This window comes from Dromaius novaehollandiae, chromosome 4 (assembly GCF_036370855.1).
Source record: "Dromaius novaehollandiae isolate bDroNov1 chromosome 4, bDroNov1.hap1, whole genome shotgun sequence".
Classification (NCBI taxonomy): Eukaryota; Metazoa; Chordata; class Aves; order Casuariiformes; family Dromaiidae; genus Dromaius; species Dromaius novaehollandiae.
In genome coordinates this window covers 12,068,837-12,084,365 of record NC_088101.1, presented here as the reverse complement: position 1 = coordinate 12,084,365, position 15,529 = coordinate 12,068,837, and the positions used below count along the sequence as shown (strand labels likewise).

Here is a 15,529-nt window from a genome sequence, read left to right as displayed (position 1 = left end):
GCCTGGGTGAGCAGGCTGAACTTCAGTCTTTTTTAGTTGCTGCTCTTCCTCCTTTTTTTATTAGGAACCCTGCCTCCTGCACTGGCAGCTCTCTTGCAAAGGTGGCATGGTCAGGCTTGCCTTGGCCCTGCGGCAGTTCTCACCTCGATCCTGACCACTTATGGGAACTCTATAAAGAGAGAGATTATGGATTTCTAACTGAACTTATCAAATGGAAAAAAAATTAGTGCTTCACAGACTTGGAGCTTGCCTGTCTCTGTTGTATACACTCCTCACCCCCTAAAGGTGCTTTTCATGTGAGCTTAAGGAGACTTGTAGCCAAATTCTTCCCAAGCAGAGTGCATAAAGCCTTATTGCCTCTGTCAACAAACGGGATTGAAATTCTGCCCCTCAGCCTCTGGAGTTGTCTCCTGCCCAGGTCTGGGAGTATTGTAGTCTTTCCTAGTAGGCTGCTGGGCCCCATCATCTCTGGTTACGGGGCTTGCACGCAGTATTGCTATGGTGCTTTGCTTGGGCCTTCTCAGTGCGTGGGCTGGCTTTACGATGCAGTGGCTAGTGCACATTTGTCTGCTTAGAGTTGGAATTGCTCATCTGTGAGGATGAATTTGTTCTCAGTGGTTTTAGTGGCATGGTCCATATGATTAAATGTGAATCATACATAATTGGTGGTCATCAGCTGCTTAACAGGGATAAAACGTGCGAAGTGGCAGGGGAGTAGTAATTTAGGTAAAACAATAATAATATTACTGACTTTTTGAGTCATTACTGGCTTGGAAGCAAAGGATTTTGAGTGCTTCAAGTGTCCTCGCATACAAAGTTCAAGACTGAGTAGCTTGGGTGAAGCTAGGGCAGCTCTCTCTGGAAGCTGTTACCTAGAGCATTCAGAAGAAAAGTTGAACTTTCTTCTGACTTCAAAGGGACTTCAAGCTAAGTGATATGAGGTGAAATCTCAGGTTTTCTGTGTTGAACCGTCCGTAAAAATGTTAAAGATCAGAAATGAAAATTTGCTGACTCAAAATGTGCTGAGTACAGTAGAGAGGAATTCTGTACTAGCCTTCATCTCAAAGATGAAGATACCGAAGATACTCCGTCATAAAAAGGGAAATGTCAGAACTAGAAATGAGGGCTTTATTGGGGGAAAGTATTCATAACTAAATCATATTTAATGCATGCAAACATAATCCAGTTCAAGCCACTAAAATACATTAATGTTTGTGTGTGTGTGTACATTTATATATATGTATGTATTTCTATATATATATATATATATATATATATGCATATTTTGCACTTTAAAAGGTCTTGTTCTACATGCCAAAGGCAATTCTGAGCTGAATCATTCAGAACAAAGAATTTAGAAAGTATCACAAATAACTGGCTATTTTTAAGAACATTTTAGTAAGTGCAGGAGTTTCAGGTACTTCTGCTTTGCAAGAGAGCTGTTAATTTAATTATTTCAGAACATGGTTATGAAAATGTCTCATTCCCCTGAAAAGCCAGGAGAATGCTGAGCAGCAACTTCTGAAGTTAGATCCTTTTCTATAATTAAAATACTTTTAAAAGAGCTGTCTGAGGAACAATTTCTCTTTGACGTTGTTTTATAACAACTTTAGAAAGACAGGGAAAATTCCTGGAGGTGGGAGGAGAGCAGAGGGCATGACCTAGGCGTGTATGAGTTAGTCACCTCCCTATGAACCTTGAATAAAACACTTGAAAGCCTCGTGCAGAACTCGATTAGGAAATCATAATATTAGTAATGCCAAGTCATACATATCTGTGGATCCTGTCAAACTAACTTGATGGGTTTTTTTATAGCACTGTAGATTTTTTTAATAAAAGATAATTGTTCGGATATAATACACTTTATAAGACATTCAACTTAGTACTTCATGATGTTTTGATTGAGCAGAGTAGATAACTGTGAGGCCAGTCCTTGCATTTCTCTCATTGACAGTGCCCATTTGGGTCTTCTTCCCTTCTTGGTCACTGGTTCTCACAAAACTTGGAGGAACTTACTACATTTGGTATCTCTGGGTCTTCATCTCAGTGGGTTGAAGTTGGCCACTGGGCTCAAACACGGACTGAAAGATGGGTAGACCGTGTGAACACGTAACTTCCATTTTCTCAGGAAAGTGGGCTAGCATAAGATTCCTGAGCAGCAATAGGCTATTTCATCCATTTGCAGTGGCATGGCTGACACTTCTTGGATGTTTCCTCCAAGGAGGGTATTGACAGATCAGAGAAGGTTCAGAGAAGATCCGTAGAAGCAACTGAAGAGAGAAGAAAAGCTTCAATTCACTTAGCCTAACTGACAGAGTACATTGATAGCTGAGGATATTTAAAAGAATTGAATTATAGAGGGTTCCTCAATCTAGCTGTATGAGGCAATCGAAACTTATGACTGGAAGTTGAAGCTAAACCAATTCACTCTGGAAGTAGTGCAAAAGGTTTTAGATGAGAGAACTTACCACAGGTTATGATGTGGTTATTTGCCATTCTTGGCTGAAAAGTATGGCTTGTACTTGGAAAAAGGCTTAATTCAGGAAACTTGAAAGTTGATTTGAGAAGCTATTAGTGTTTCTGTTTTAAACACAGGCTGACAGAGATTTTGCTGAATATTGCCCCAATAATTCCCAGCCTTCGCTAAATCAGGTGAAATGGAAAAGCTGGTCTCCTGCCATGTGGCTTCTTTTGTTGCTGCTTACAAGGGCGGGTTGATATGTACGCGAGGGAGGCTTTTATCTCAGGGTCGCTAGTGAGAGTCCAGCTCTGGACGGCCTCTTGAGACGACGCTGTCTGCCGTGCAGGAGGTCTCCACTGAATCCCCACAGGCCACTGAATGGTGGCCGTTGCAAGAAATGGCCAACAGGTCTAACAGGGCTTTCCTAACAAGCCAAGTGGCGAGGCTAAGGTTTGAGCATGAAGACTGGTATATTTTCAACTCAAAGCTATGAACCAGTTCTTTTTCTGGGAGAAATGTGAACAGGTAATTTGTAGAAAGCTTGTGTTTCTACAGGCAAGGCTGTAGGTGTTCTGTGGGTAAACAGTTGTTATCTTGGCACCTCTCCACAGCATGAACTTTAAAGGAAGAGCATTGCTACAGTGTGTAATGGCTTTTGCCAGTTCAGCATTGATAACTTGTTTTAGAAACTGGGACTGTCTAAGATAAGACTTAGGTCTTTCCAGAATTAAGTAGTATTTGAATGGTGATGTCTTTTTCTTTTTCTTTCAATTTTTCATTCCAGCCCAGGAGGATCTAAGTACCTTTGAACATCCAACCGTGAGGCTGTACTTAAAACTTTTTGTAATATAAATCAATTAAGAGAGTGGAAAACCCAACCACCTTTCACCGGCATTCCCATTATTCTGGCAGAACTGCTAGATGCAATTTTATTGGCAAAACCATCCTTTCTCCGTGGATAGCCTTTTCCATTAAGAGATCTTATTAGAGCATTTCGTCATGGGAACTCTGGCTCGTAGGAACTGCTGTACTGGCAATGCTTTAAGTGTAGGCAAGTCTTAATTCGTAGCGCATTAGCACTGACAAAAGCAAGGGCAGGAAAGATAAAAAGCAGTAATTTCCTATCTCCCATGATTTCATATTGTGGTATTTTTGAAACTCTTATCGGTGATTTAGGTTAGTTGTAGTCTCACGATCATGCACGCATAGTCGTCCCCCCCCCAGTGGTGCCTACAAGAGGAATAGGTTTCCCCCTTCAAAATCAGCTTGCCTCCTTAAGGATAAGCTGTGGCTGGGAAGCCGTCAGATGGGCTTGCAGGACTCTGGTGTGTCTTTTACACTCTAAGTAGAAATTCAAAGCATGCTACTTGGGCTTAATTATTTAAAGCTAAAACCCAATTTAGATTAATGGTTTCCCTTCACACATGGATGCTGAACCGTACAGGGATCTCATCCCCAGTGGCACGTTATTAATAAGCACACGCAGTGCTATCTGATAGCTCAGGGAAGCAAAAAAGTAGTTTGGGGTGAGAGGTAGTTTATGGTAAGCCATGTGGAAGTTTAATAGCATCTTTCCTCCCCTCCCCAAATGCATTTATCTCCTAGTGCTCCCGGCTTTGCTTGCTGCAGGCCCAAATGCTCCCCTCTGCCGCTGTATGGACCCCGCTCGGACGCTAGCTGCCTCTGTGCAGGACTGTGACCCCGTCTGCTTGTAGTGGTCTCAAGACTACTTTTAAGGCTTTTGAGGAGGAAAACTCCTCAAAAAGTGTTTTGCCCATCAGTGACCAGGCTGGCAGGGTGCAGCCTTACTCCAGCTTAGCTAGAGTGGTAGGTACAGTGTTACTCAGAGACATAAATACATTGGATAAGAAAACTGTACAGCTCCCGTTTTTGGTGTGTCTTATGGATGCCAGGCCTGCATATTGGTGCTGCTGAACTCCCACTGAATTATGGGGAGGTGCCACCTCTGCAAACCAGTGTGTGGTGCAAATGGCACTTCTGCCACTGCTGTTGTTTCAGGTAAATCTGACCTGGATTGGTTGTGGATTGAAATGTAGAAGCTTCACCTTAGTCCACTGCGTAGCTAATGTGGACCTCTGAGCTTGGACTGAGGCGGTCTAGGGTACTGTGTGACGGCTAATCTCTGTGGTGGCCCGGAGCAGCGAGATGTCTTACATTAGTGAGACTGATTAGCCATGGTAGCCTCTGGATCTCTCAGAAGCGCAAACCCCCCCACCCCAGTTTTTTTAAATAGAATTTCTGCGTTTATAAGGAGTAAGTGATCCATTTTCCTATCTTAAATGGGATCGATCTGTTTGTTTTGTCAGATTTCTGTTCATTCTACTGGGACCTAAGGGCAAAGCAAAGTCCTATCATGAGATCGGCCGAGCCATCGCCACTCTGATGTCTGATGAGGTACGTGTCTTTGCATCCTCTGTGTGAAATGAGTTCTTTTTGCATCCCTAGCTAATAATGATCCTCTTTGCTCCAGCGTGGTCCAGTGGGATGCACATAAAGCTGAAATATCTAAATGCTGTCTCCTAATTCCATCTGTTCACATAATTATTTCATCTGCCTTCATACTTCTGTGAAAGCATGAATCTAGGAAGTTTCTGTCCATCAGGCCTGTTTCCCAGCTAGCAATCACTCTTTCGAATAGACTTTGAATTAATGTATGGGCCCTCGTCTGTGGCGTGTGTCTGGAGTCACATTCCACAATCACAGTAACCCACTGCTGCACTACGCAGGTAATTACTGGAGAAATGGTTACACCCAGGATATATCGTTTTGTGTTGCACTGTATCCCAGAGCACTTCTTAATTCATGTAGTGGTTATATATTATCCATGAGTAGCTAGCAATTACTCACTAATCATACACCTCAATAAGATGACTGCACTTTCCATATTCATTTACAGCTTCTTTCTTCCAGTGTCTCTTGGGCTCTGTGCATCTGTGTTGATTTACATTATGTTTTTTTTCTCGTTATCTCCTTCTGGTCTTTTGTTCCCCAACAGTTCCCTTAGTTACCACTTACCCAGTGCCAACTCTTCTGTTTTCTCTCATTCCACCCACTGTGCTTGGAGCAGTAGTCTAGTTTGCATAGCCCCAAAGTCCTCTCTTCCCCTACCACTGATATATACATACATACATATATATATATATATATATATATATTTTAATTTAGTCCTGTCCCATGTGCTGATTTGCCTTCATTGTGAGTAGTCCAAAAGATTTCAGTAAAATTCAGCATTAGTGTTCTTTTTTCTCTCCTCTCTCATTCTCTCTTCGTCACTAATACTAGGCCTGTCATTTCTCTTTCTGCTCATCAGCTATGCTCATCAGTAAAACCAATTTAGATTTCCTGTTATTATTTCTGAGTAAATGTTGTCATTGATTCTATTTCACAGGGTTCAAAACTAACCTGTTTTTTGATAGACTGGATTAGGCAGGAAAAATAGGACTGACTGTTCTTTGTGGCTTTTTTATAGTGTCTCCTCAAAGTGCAATTGAAACTTCTCATTTACTGAAAACTGCTTTTGTTGGACACAAGAAATGGATAATTATTTTGGTAACATTTCTGATAAAGGTTAAAAATGCACATTTTATTAAAAAAAATTATAAATGTTTGCAAGAAAAGAATCTTTATCGTTAAACAAATAGCCAAAGAAAAGGGTTCACAAATTTTGACCATCTTTTACAGAGGTTAACCCACCACTGTGCCAAGGGTCATGATAACTTTCTGGGCAGGTTTTTGAGACTGACTCTGTTGTTTTTGTAGAAGATAGCTCAGTAGCTGCCTCTGGAGCCTGCGCTGCAGGAAAGGCAAAGCTGTGCTCCATGGAGGCTCTCTTTTGTGCAGGTGTTCCACGACATTGCCTACAAAGCCAAAGACCGGCAGGACCTGATCGCTGGTATTGATGAGTTTCTGGATGAAGTCATTGTGCTCCCTCCCGGCGAATGGGATCCAGCCATTAGGATAGAGCCGCCCAAGTCTCTTCCATCTTCAGATAAAAGGTAACAGCAGGATACAGGCAGGGTTATCTCTATGGTGAAGGGCAGTGCGCACCAATTCTGAAAGGATGACAGGAAGAGCTGCTGCTTTGGATACACGGTGTTCTCGTAGGTAAGGCTCACGGCCACTGCAAGCGCTAAGGGAAGCGGGCAAATGAGGTTGGACTTTTTGATGAACACATGCATGGTCCTGTGGCTTACATGAGGAGCCACTTCCCCGCCAGGCTTGTGAAAAAGGTGGTCAATAAAGGCTGTACAGAGTGTGGAGAGGGATTAGATGTGAGCAGAGGAGTGAATGTTTTGGTTATTGCTGAACTTTATGCATAAGATGGTAGACGAGAACTTGTCTGAGTCTAGTGTCAGATGCTGATTTACACTAGAGATAATTTCAGGTCTTTATTAATAGCTGGGGAGAGGAGGTTCTTGCAATTATGTACCTGTTAGGATGGTATTGTAGGCACCTATATAATATATACAGTGGGTCTGTCTGGGATTCTGCTTAGTCCTTCTAACACACTACGTTCCACTCTGGCTGCCAGCAGGTCATTTTCTAGTCTCCTTTATACAACACAGTTCTAGGCAAGGCTATGTAAGACTTGTCTGGAGGAACTCAATGTGGATTGTGTTTTGTGGAGCCGTCAGGCAACACAGCGAGCCTCAGTTTGGCTTGTCTTCTTGCCTAGGAAAAACATGTATTCCGGTGGAGAAAATGTACAAATGAACGGAGACACACCTCATGATGGAGGACACGGAGGTGGGGGCCACGGGGACTGTGAAGAACTGCAGCGAACTGGCAGGTCAGTAATAAGCTGCTCAGCGTGGTGTACCCAGCGTGAGCCATCCACGGTGGCTTTGTTTCCCTTTTAGAGGCATTTAGCCCCTTCAGCTTTCCATCCCGGCACACTGTTCAAATTTGTATAGGTTTACCTGTGAGCCCCAAACGTGTCCCATGGTTTTGAGTGCCCAGCTTGAGACTATTTGAACCGTTTTGAACAGCCACCCCCTGCAAATTACCAAATGTCTGAAATGAGACACTCAAAAATGAAGGAAGGCCCATGCAGTTGTTGACTGTTGAAAGTGTGCGTGCCTGTGCAGTTACACGGGCTGCCAGGGATGTACACGTGGCAGGTACAGCCCCATTTTCCATTCCGATTGCTGGATGTGCTTTAGCCAGAAGCAGAGAACTTCTCTTTTCCAGACATTCCTGTTATAGCGGAATCGCCTAGATGAAGGCTTTTATAGGATAGAAATGCAGAAGGTAACAGCGCCTGAGGCCTCACTCTCTGCTTTATTGCTCTGGGTGTATGCCACATAAAAGTTCAGCAGAGTGAGAATGCACTTTAGGTGGCAGTCCATAAAACAGTGTGCTTAGCAGTTCAGGGTCAGTACACAAGTTTTGCATCACTTTTGTGGCCCCCTCCAAGTATTTTTGGAGATTTTAGTAGAGAGTCTGAACTTGCACCTGGGAGTGAAGAAGGCAGTTAACGGTTCCTGATGATGGGTTAGGAGGTAACGCGTGCCTGCCTGTCACATGCCCCTCTGAGTACAGTGCCCGGAGAGTGCCGCAGCACGGTTGGTGCAGGGCATAGCCTAGGAGACGGCTGAATCGCGGGGCCTCAGACACCCCTGAGCCGGCGCTGCTGAACACCATATTTGAACATCGCATTTCTTATGAGTGAAATACTGTCTTGTCTGTGATTGTTCAAAAAGAGTATGTCTTCAAGTGGAGCTCTTTCGCTCTTCAAGATGATTTCACTTATATTTTAAGTCCCAGTTCTTTTTCTGGTTAGCAGTTTGAAGTATTTTTCCATTTAGCAAATTGTTTGGCTCAGTCAACCGTTGTATCTGCCATATGGAGAAATTTAGGCAAGGATTTAGACAAGAGTTAATATATTTTATTAAATCAACCAATGTAGTTGGAAAAAAAACAGGCAGACTTCCTGACCTGCAAACTTCTATGATCTCTTTGAGCAGAAGTAGGGCTCGTGTTCCTGAAACTAGTATGTTTTCCAGCTGCGTCCCATGTTCAAGATACTATCTTTCTTTACAATATTATCTCAGTGATATCCCTGGATTGTCGCAGCTGTGATAGGACTATTATGTAATGTGATGACCTCACTCCTTTCAGATCACCCTTCATTTCTGGTAATGTTTTTGATTACTTATCTCGGTGACTTTCACAGTAAAACCTTTAACGCAAGTCTTCTCTTGCTTGTCTTTTCAGATTCTGTGGTGGCTTAATCAAAGACATAAAGAGGAAAGCACCGTTCTTTGCCAGTGACTTCTATGATGCTTTAAACATTCAAGCCCTTTCAGCCATTCTTTTCATCTACCTGGCCACAGTGACCAATGCTATCACGTTTGGAGGATTGCTTGGTGATGCTACAGAAAACATGCAGGTTAGCAATAGTTTTTAGAATCAACAAGTAGGATGGACCTGTTTTGCCTCTTACTGTCTACAAAATCAGCCTTTGGATAGAAGGGTGTTTGGCCACTTCCAAAGCTTGAATTCTGGGTTCAGTTAATATAGGTATGCTGTATTTCCCCTGAAAACTGGCTTTCTTTCACTGCTGTCTGGACTGCTGTCCTTTGAGAAATCGTAGAAGCAGTTACCTTAAATGGTGTTTGAAAGATGGCCAGGCAACGGAGAAGAGCTTCGTGAGGATCCTCGCTCCTTCTATGTAGAGAAGTTCCTCAGATGTACGCTCAGTGTTTGTGTCTCGGTTGTACTGTTTCAGTCAAATGAGGTTTACTAAGTCTGATTCAGACTTTCCATCTCATCAGAGCATAGCAGTGTATCCTCTGCCTGACTCTTACAGTCCCTGGACTTCTGCCTCGCTGTAAAAAATACAGCATATGCATAAGAAAGCAAGGGAACCGGGAGGTGCGATACAGGAAAAAAAGGCAAGTTTGTTAGAATGATGAATTCTGTAATCATGGAAGGTCAAATTCTGAGAACCAGATTGCATATCCAGAGACAGACTCCCCCGTGTCGGTGGTAAAGACAGAAGTAGGGGCTTGAAGGCATGGCTCAGTTTTCTCTGAAGGAAGGGGATTCTGTTTTAGCACTGCTCTGGACTGCTTGTGTTTGGCTGGAGCAGAATTATTGTCTAACAACGTGCTTCAGTATTCCTTTGGCTTTTTTGAGAGGAAGAAAACATAAAAGCTTGTATTTACATAGACTCAGTGCAGTCATGCTGAATGTCCTAACACTAATTAAGCTGATAGTAACAAGGACTAAATTATTTATTTATGCAGATTTAATGTAAAACACACACAGAAGAAGGGGGCACCTGTCCAGGGCTCTAGACTTCCCTACCATAAATTACAGGCTAGACTAAGATTCAGTAGCTGGTGGAGATCCAAGCTTCCCTCCCCCTGTACCAATATGGTTTTCCTCTTCCAAATCTCATCTCTGTGGCAGTCATGCAAACAGATGCATGACCTTAAAAAGAAACGATAGCAAATAGAAGTAGAGAATGAAAAGGCCTGCAGGATCTGCTGGTGAGCATCACTCTTCTACCACTCAGCAGCAGAGGAAAGTCTCTCTGCTCTACTTCTGGACAAGGTAACATCTTTTTTAAAGTGGGGGGAAGAAAGGTAAAGATTACATTAGTCCTAATTTAGTGCATTTACGTCAGAAAGTCCTTTTTGGTACATCCAGTAAACAACCATTTATTATCAAGTAGCAAATTCTTTGGCATGGAAGCTGAAATTAGAATTTCTTAATGCTCACAAAAAAATTGAATTAAAAAAAATCTGGCATTTGAAGAATTTGGAAATATCTCATTCATCCGACAAATGGTGAAACTACTGCCCAGTTAAGCAGTGACAATATGATAGCTTGCATTCCAGTTATGTCACTTGAGTAAGACACCTGCATTTGCCATCTTTTGTTTTGGCTGATGGATCAACAGCACCTGGTCTGCATGTCCATGCTGGGGGAGGCGATTGCTGCCCTCGGCCCCAGTTTTTTCCTTAGCAGAAGGAAATGGCAAAGGTGGCCTCCATGGGGGCCCTGTTGTTGGCCTGCCTGGCTTTGCTTGATGGTGCTGCCATCATAAATAGTTTGCAGCTGGTTTTTGACTGCTGCCACTCGTCCTTGGGAGACTTTCTGTTGCCAGGGCCCACAGCCTAAAACAGGGAAGGGAAGAGGTGCTAAAACAAGGCAGGCCTCCAGGAGAAGAGCCGATAATCCCTGTGCTCTGGAAGGAGCTCTCTGAGATGTGCTAGTGGATGTGCTAGCCCAGGCTGTGAGCTCCCTGCAGTCGTTCTGACATTAAACTTTAGTTCACAAAGGTGGAACAAAGTGCAGGAAAATCATGAGTTGCTGGAGAAATCCAGTCCCTCCAGTCAGTTCATAGCAAAGCCAAGGCTAAATGCAGGAAAATACTGTTTATTATCTCCTAATTTGTGCGATTTAGCATTTACCTACTTCTCACATTTAGCAAGCAGTTGAATTGACTGGTTTTTATTTATGCTCCTCTTTGAGGTATGCACCAAATTGAAGCAGCCCCAGTTGTCCTGACCAGTTCCACTGGTGGGTCAGAAGTGTAGAGAGTCTGGCCACAACGGGCTTTTCTTTTGCCATCTTCTCCCTTCAGCTAACCTTTAGTCACTGTCTTTAGTTGAAAAGACATTAGGTCTCTTGACTGCTGGGGGAGTTTGAAAAGGTTTTTGACTGTCCGTCTTCCATAGAAGAGCAAAAGTTGCCTGTTCATTATGCTCAAGTGCTCCCGTAGCGTCAGAGTCCGAGGACAGTGTCCAAACCCCAGCAGACTTCACCCCGCTCTGCTGCTAAGGAAGCTGTTCCCCCGGGAAGCTGCTGGGGGGAATCAGAGGCCAGGTTCATGTGAAGTGTTGTTCAAAGTCCCACCCAAAGCATTTCACATTTCTGCAGGAGAAGAGAGTTTGGAAGCTTTTCTGTGAGACCTCTGAGAGCATGAGCCATGCTGTATCGTTACCTTCCAAAACGTGAAGGAGGGAAACTACTGCAGGGACAAGACCTGCCCTCAGAGGACACTCCAGTGTCGTGCAGAGGGAAAGAGAGGGCCTGGCTGTCACAGTCATAGTGACATATTTTTACGTTACCCTTGGCAGAGCCTCGTTAACTCTGGATTTATGTCAGCTTCAACAGCTGAGGAGCAACCCTGAAAAGTTTTCCTCCCAAACATTTTGTCATCAGAGAAAACAGTACTTAGGGGGCTTCTGCATTATAGTTTATGCCTCTCATTTCTTGCAAAGAGTTAGGTAACTGCCGCGGGGCGAGGCGTTCGGGATTGCCCGGCCTGTGCTGTCTGCCGCGGAGCGCCTGACGCGGCCAGCGTTTCTTTAAAAGCTCGCCTCAGAGCTTTCTGTTTCTGAGAAAAGGCACTATTCTTAGCCGCAGCCGTGTGCAAGAACTCAGAGGAAAAGCGCTTCCAGATGGGCGGGAGCCTGCGCGCCGGCTGCGAGGGCCCTCGCTGCGAGCGGTGCCGGAGCGGCGAGGGCCGTGCGCTGTCCGGATGCCCTTCCCTCTCCTGCGAGCCACTGCCTCCTTCTCGCCCGTCCCCCAAAGGGGAAGGGGGCTGCTCAGAGGCTGCACGGCCGCTCTACTCACGCCGGCAGTTTCGGTAGTCTGCTGAGCGATGGAGCTTGTCTCAGGAGCGGGAGGCTTTGAAATACTTCTCACCTTTTGCTTTGCTGCACAGCTGTCTCGCAGATGCTTTGTGGACCCAGCAGTGACAGTGCTTGAGTGCTCTAGAACTGCTATTTTGAAATCCTGTTTATGGCCAGAAAAGTAGTTGATGATTGCATTGTACAAAATTCTGCTCGGGATTTAGCAGAGAAAAATTTTTCTGCTTTGCATAGTAACATAGTGGTTTGACACATGACAGTGTAAATACAGCTGGTAACTTGGGTCTTTCCAAGAAACAGAGCCACAAAACTCAATTTAAATTCCTCTCATTACCACCGATAAGCCAGCCAGACTGCAGCCCCGACCCTGCAGCCTGCCGTGGATGGGAGGAAGGAGCTGCCTGTGGTCTCCGTTGCTGGTTGTGAGGCCTGGGCAGCAATAACAAGGTTGCTGACTGATTCAGACATAGCTACAACAAAGCACGTAAGCCCACGCCTAAATCTTGCCCTAGTTGTTGGGTGAGTACCCCTGGAAAGGGTGACGAACACAGCTTAAATTAAGAGTCTAGGTTCAGGTTTTAGTTCAGCGTTGGCTCACAGAGACGCTAGCCAGATCTTGCAGGTCGAATGGCCCTGAGGCCCCCAGGCACCCGACGGTTCCTCCTGCCGATGGCACAGACTCTGCCTATGAAATGTCTCTGCTCACACACAGTGATGCTCACAGGACCAATAAATATCCAGATCCCCTCCACTTTGTTTCTGTTACTATTACAGCTCTTTTAGAAAAGCAGGCCTAAGCACTGAGTGTTTAGGCATGGCAATAATGATACTAAAAGGAATTTCACTTAAAAGGTAGCTTTTTTTCCTGTTGTTGTTCCTTTAAAACTCTGTGAAGTATAAACATAGCTTAGTTTGCAGAAGAGCAAACAAGGTAAGGCCTGCCTAATTCTGCCATTTTTGTAGAACAGTGCGTGCTCTGTCAGTAATTACATTTTATTGGCAAGAAAATAAGCCACTTACCATCCACATTTTGCATTTTAAAAATAGCTATTGTCCAGCTATAACTTACATGAAAATCCAAGAACACATCAAGCATCCTCATGTACATGCCCCAGTGAAGCTGTTTTGCCACATATGCCAAAGATAATTGCAGAGTCAATTAAATGTGGAAATTTTTGCTTGCTGGTGACATCTGATGAAGTTGGATCTCAAAACGGGGCTGTGGGATGAAGTAGCCTTGTTTGGTGTGTATGTCTTTTACTGAAACAGTTACTTCAAAGAGAGGCATTTTGTTTATCTAGAGAGAGTAACTGCTCCTCAGAGAAAGGAAAAAACCCTCCGTTCCGGAGTGCTGTCCTCCAGCCGTGCTCCGCCATATCCATCTGAAGAGCCCTGCAGATGTGTGTCTTCATGCCCAGTCCTAAGGGTGTGGGAGATCTTCAGCGTGCTCTCATATACTTTGGACAGTCTTTGGAAACTCTCCCCTCCCTCCCTCAATAATGAGATATAATAGAGTGTTATTAAACTCTGGGCCTCAGAAATAACTACCTGGTTTGCTAGTTGTGATCAGTAGCGATGAACTGTATCAGATGACTGTATCTGTGTATGTGGTTGTATGAGATGGCGAAAGATGTTCTTCCCTTAGTCTTGGAAACATCAACGTAAAATACGCTACAAGTCACTGATGTAACTGCTCGTTTTGTGCAGTAGCGCCTGTAAAAAGGGTTTTTCGATACAACTAACATCTCTGCTATGTGTACCGTAGGGTGTGTTGGAGAGCTTTCTGGGCACAGCGGTGACTGGAGCGATTTTTTGCCTTTTTGCCGGTCAGCCACTGACAATTTTGAGCAGCACAGGACCTGTCCTTGTCTTTGAAAGGCTTCTCTTTAATTTTAGCAGGTAAGCAAAGGGGTGGAGGAGGGAGGAGGGGAGGAATGTCCCACACTAATAAAATACTAGCTAGGGAATGAGGGGGTTAGCAGTGGGGAGGGGAAGGGATTTAGTGCACGAAATGAAAGAGCTGTTTGTGCCTTGCTGAGATTGCAGTGCAATCACAGCTGGGATTTTCATAGGCATGTGCGCCCCAGAGCGCTGCCCGGCGTGTTGGGCGCATATCTCCCTCCGGCTTCTCGGAAACTCTTTGCCAAGTCGGCGCTGGCAGAGACGCTTGCGCTCCTTTCGGTCGGTGTGCTCTTCCTCCCTGAGCACTGTGTATTTCCTGTAGGATCAAAGATAGACATCCAACTGACAGAGGTTTTACTAACAAAATCCAACAGGTCTCCAGGGTACCAAAATTGTCCTTCCATCAATACTCATTGGAAATAATAGCTATTATTAATAAAAGCAGAGGATGTATGGCATAAAGAGCTATAGATCATTATTTGTCCCCAGAATTCCTGGATGGATCTTTGCTATATTAAATGCTTTGTTTTGGTTTGGTTTGGTTTTTTTTCTTTTAACTAGTGTAAAGAGGTTCTGCTTCCCCCCACTATTTTAACATTTATGCTGTGATAACGTCTAAAACCCAGAACTAAAGGGGGCCTGCTTTGGTACGAGCTCGCTTTTGTTACAGATCTGTAACGCTAGCAAAATATAGTGAGATTTCCTAAAGGACCTGGTGTATTCACAGATAGTTTCACATGTAGCACTACTGATATTTTTGGATGGTGTTTAAAAAGATAATTTTATGTTAAACAGAAAATACCCCACATCTCTTTTGTGGCCTTCCCTCCTCCCATCAGAGAGAGCTCACAACACTGTAGGTTGTGAAAGACTTGTATTTTAGAACATGAAATGAAGAGTATTTGGATTTAAGACAAACTGGGCTTTCTTTCAAAAGCAGTTGCCTGTAACGCAGAACAGTTCTTTTGCCATTTGTAGCTATTTTTAGAAAAAGCCTATTGAATTATTGAGCTTGAACATGGCTGCAGGTTGCAACAAGGCAGGAGACAGGCTATGTTTCGTTGCTTAATTTTGTCTTCTTCATTATATTGCATCTATGTGGGTAGCTACTCATCTGAGTTGGTTAAGTAAGAAGTAATAGAGAGGATACATATGACCGGGTCTTTCCTATATGAATACCCTACACTTGGAGAAGTCTGTCTTCAGTTCCAGTTTGCCAGTTCCTCTGAGACAGAGCCACATTTGTGCCAGCACAGGCAGAGGTTTGTCTTGGACGAGAGGATGCCACAGAGAGACTTTCTGCCCCTTCTCCTTAAAACGAAGTGCAGTCCCCTCCGGCCCGGCCTTGGGATTTCCGGGCTCATTCGTGCTGCCCGCTCAGCCCTGCTGTACGGAGGCAGAGGGGACCGGCTTTGGAGCCTGTCCCTTCACCCTGCTGGAGCGCAGGCAGGGATAGACAACAGCTAGGAAAAAGTGGTCAGAAAATGCGAGTAGCTTCGGGAAGGAAACTGGAAGCTGCCCATTGCTAAGAGCTCTG

The 15,529-nt window shown here is 44.3% G+C and overlaps 1 protein-coding gene across 3 annotated transcripts in view; it reads left to right on the top strand.

The window, feature by feature from the left end:
• The window catches only part of SLC4A4 (solute carrier family 4 member 4), a 229,217-nt gene that overhangs the window by 169,675 nt on the left and 44,013 nt on the right, over window positions 1–15,529 (top strand). For all 3 annotated transcript variants that reach the window (XM_064510424.1, XM_064510423.1, XM_064510425.1), the window contains exons 9-13: window positions 4,789–4,876; window positions 6,323–6,477; window positions 7,158–7,271; window positions 8,699–8,873; window positions 13,856–13,989. In XM_064510424.1, the coding sequence (XP_064366494.1) occupies window positions 4,789–4,876; window positions 6,323–6,477; window positions 7,158–7,271; window positions 8,699–8,873; window positions 13,856–13,989 (666 nt within the window). The remainder of the gene's footprint in view (window positions 1–4,788; window positions 4,877–6,322; window positions 6,478–7,157; window positions 7,272–8,698; window positions 8,874–13,855; window positions 13,990–15,529) is intronic.